Source organism: Pyrus communis, chromosome 14, assembly GCF_041283825.1.
Source record: "Pyrus communis isolate YQ-2024b chromosome 14, ASM4128382v1, whole genome shotgun sequence".
Taxonomy (NCBI): domain Eukaryota; kingdom Viridiplantae; phylum Streptophyta; class Magnoliopsida; order Rosales; family Rosaceae; genus Pyrus; species Pyrus communis.
The window spans coordinates 12,461,449-12,464,949 of NC_142578.1; the positions used below are offsets into that span (position 1 = coordinate 12,461,449).

General features: G+C 36.7%; 1 protein-coding gene across 1 annotated transcript; it reads left to right on the top strand.

Moving 5' to 3' along the window:
* Positions 1–1,330: 1,330 nt before the first annotated feature.
* LOC137713773 (LIM domain-containing protein WLIM2b-like) lies at positions 1,331–3,180 on the top strand. Its single transcript, XM_068453124.2, has 5 exons — positions 1,331–1,671; positions 2,081–2,180; positions 2,293–2,315; positions 2,418–2,507; positions 2,651–3,180. Exons 1-5 carry the CDS (start codon positions 1,537–1,539, stop codon positions 2,969–2,971), a joined length of 669 nt encoding a protein of 222 aa, XP_068309225.2. The 5' UTR covers positions 1,331–1,536; the 3' UTR covers positions 2,972–3,180.
* Positions 3,181–3,501: the final 321 nt, after the last annotated feature.

Below are 3,501 nucleotides of genomic sequence, written 5' to 3' on the forward strand. Positions count from 1 at the left end.
GCAAAAGAAATGGGAAAAAAAATGGACCAAAAGCAGTGAAAAGGAATCACTGTACAAAACAGGAAAGAAAAGGAACCGGACAAAAATGTTTTAGTATAAATGATTTCCGCAAAAGAAAGCACGGTTATCACAGGAAACAGAGGATTGGAAGAAAGAACAGCCAAAACGAAAAGAGCAAAAGCCGAAATCAAGAAAAGCAACGAAGGAACAAAACCCTAACTCAAGATGACTCTCGAAGTCGAGAGAATAAGTTGAGCGCCTCGTGGAAAATAGGGACACAAACGGAAAGAAAACAGAGAAGCGAGGGCAGTTCCGTCCGGACACTGGTCATCCACAGTACCCAACCCCTACGGGTTTTAGTATATATGATATAGGGCAAATAATTCGAAATGTACATTTGAGGGTGGTATTCTTATTTTATTTAAAACAAAGGGCACGAAAATATTATTGTGTCAATTTGAAATTAATAAACAATCTTACTATTGTGGAATAGGAAAAAGTAAATATGTAGAGGGCACAAAAACCATATTTTTTATTTAAATATATTAAATTAGAGGGCACGAAAACTGCTATTGTGTCTTTGTAAATTAATATTAAATTTTCATTTCTGATATTAAAAGGACACATGAAAATTGGATGGACATTTGGGCACAAAAGTCTCGATTTTCGTGCCCAATAATGTGTTTGTGTCAACTTTTTTTACATTTGGGCACAATACTTGGTGCCCTTTATAAAATGTGCACTGTTCCACCCTTTTAGTGTTCAAAGGGACACAAACTCCTCATCCGTGTCCTCAATTTTGTATCCATAGCCCATTTTTCTTGTAGTGAAAGCCAGATTTACGCGAACTTCCACACACACTCAAACCTAACCATTGTCAGTTGGTAGCCTCCAACAGTGGCACACTTGTTCTCTCTTTTTGTTGAGTTATCCAGTGGCATTGAGATTGAAAGCCACACTCGAGGTAAATACGTGTTGAACCCAGTCTAGACTATGTCCAAGTTTTGACACCAACATAGCCATTTGATTTAAACTTCTATTCTCATAGTTTATCTGCTTGGACTTTTAATTCTCCATTTATCAATTGGCTCTTACTCTATGATCTAAATATGGTAATTATCCAGATTGAAAAAGCTAAAACTTATCTGGTCCCTATTTGTAAAAGACTCAGTCAAGCAATCTGGCATATTGAATTTAATCCCATAATTAGGAGAGTAATTTTCTGTTTATCCTCCAAAAAGTATTGGAACTTTCTTCACGTGTCCTCCATATACCATGCAATTCACATTCTCCACTCATTAACCCATTTGATTATGGACCTGTAATCTCTACTTTTGCCAACTACAAGAAAAGCTGAGAGGTCGTGGAAAAATATCCGAGTTAGTTCAATCTCTGTCAAAATTCCAAGCAATTTAGAGATTGAACTTCCACGGTTTCTTGCCGAACGCTCATTACATCTTGTTGCAATATCCTTTTGTCCTAGCGATTAAACCATCTTTTTTCTGTTGATTGGTATATTTGCGATAAACAGGAAAAATGTCGTTCAGCGGGACCCAACAGAAATGCAAGGCTTGTGATAAGACTGTTCATTTCATTGACCAGTTATCTGCTGATGGTATTGCCTACCATAAGACCTGCTTCAAATGTAGTCACTGCAATGGACAACTTTCGGTAGGTCCTATATGCATGACAATTTATGTACTGTTGTCATCTTTCTTCATCCTTGTATCTGAGTTCTTAGTTCGATTTTCCTCTGCTCAAGTATCGCTTGTATAAAAAAATAAAAATAAAAATTAATGGTTACAATCGTCTTCCTGTTAAATTTGAATTTGCCTCTTAGAAAAATTTAGGAACTTAATTAAGGGCTAGGTTTTTTCTTATCAATGTGGGATGAGAAATTTCGAACTTGAGACATCTTTCAATATTAGAAATAAAAAGAAAATAAAAAGAAAATTCCTTACACCAATAGCTACCAAATAAGATGTTGCCTTTGAATAAAAATTGGCCTTTGAAGGATATTAATAAAGAAATCGACGAGATTTGGATGGAGAATGATGTAGTTGTTTGTTTGTTTTTACAGATGAGTAGCTACTCATCCATGGACGAAGTTCTATATTGCAAGCCTCATTTCGAGCAACTCTTCAAGGAGACTGGCAGCTTTTCTAAGAAATTTCAGACATGTAAGATTCCTTTTCCCATTGCAATTTTCCTGGTCTATATAAAAATCTTCTTCCTTTTCCTTTTGTAGTATTGATTAGCTAAATTTCTTCTGTTCAACCTTGTCTGATGCAGCTGGAAAGTCACAAACTGAATTGGTAACATCGTATCCCTTCAATACATTATCATGTGTCTAATGTTTTTATTTTTATATAGACATGTGGTAAAACTTACACATTCTTTTCTCTTTGTATGTACAGACTAGGACCCCTAGCAAACTGTCCTCTATGTTCTCTGGGACCGTAGACAAATGTGCTGTATGCACCAAAACTGTGTATCCACTAGAGAAGGTTTGAATCCCCCTAAAATTCCAATTCAAAATTTTTCATTCTACACTTCAAAATTAATATTTTATTATTTTAGAAACTCACACAAAGAGTGCAGAAAAACAAACTGGGAGTGTAAATAACATTTTTGCCATAATTTGCGACAGGTTACCATGGAGGGAGCGTTCTATCACAAGTCATGCTTTAGGTGTAACCATGGGGGTTGCTTCCTCTCACCATCAAACTGTGCTGCTTTGGATGGCATTCTTTACTGCAAACACCACTTTGCCCAACTGTTCAAGGAGAAGGGTAGCTACAACCACCTCACCCAGACTGCTTCACTAAAGAAAAATGGAGCTCCGATGCCAGAACTGAAACCTAATGGATCACAAGCAAAACAGGCAGAAGTAACAGAAGAAGCAAAACCAGAAGCAGAAGCAGAAGCAGCCCAAGAGACACAAGATTCAGCCCCACAAGAGCAATCATGATAATTTGCACCAACCATGTTGCATTAAGTTTGTGTGTGGTGTTGGGATTTTTAGAAGCAGGTCCAAGGGGCTTCTATAATTGTGTCACTTCCACCAAATGCCAGATGGAGGGAAACATTTTCTTTGTAAAGCATTTGAATTGAAGTCTTGTGAAACTGAAAGGCATGTTGAACTGTGAATTTCAATATATTGAAGTGAGTCAAACTTAATTTTCTCCGGCAAATGCGACAAAAAATTGTTCCATCATGTGATTCTTTGTGGGTATTCATCATCAAGTATGAGTGAGTGATCAAAACTTGAACTAGACATGGTGAGTACATGTGTTTTCTGATTGTTAGGGTACATGCGTTTTGATTGAACCAGTATAGCTACATTTTACTGCATGTACATGAAGTATTCCAAATGTCTCTGATAGGAAGTCAAGGACACGTTCAATTGTTTTGGAACTGATGGGAACACATTATTTTTCTCCACATGCACACCCCATGACCGTTAGATAAAATACAGTAAAGAAAATCAATAAACAAAAG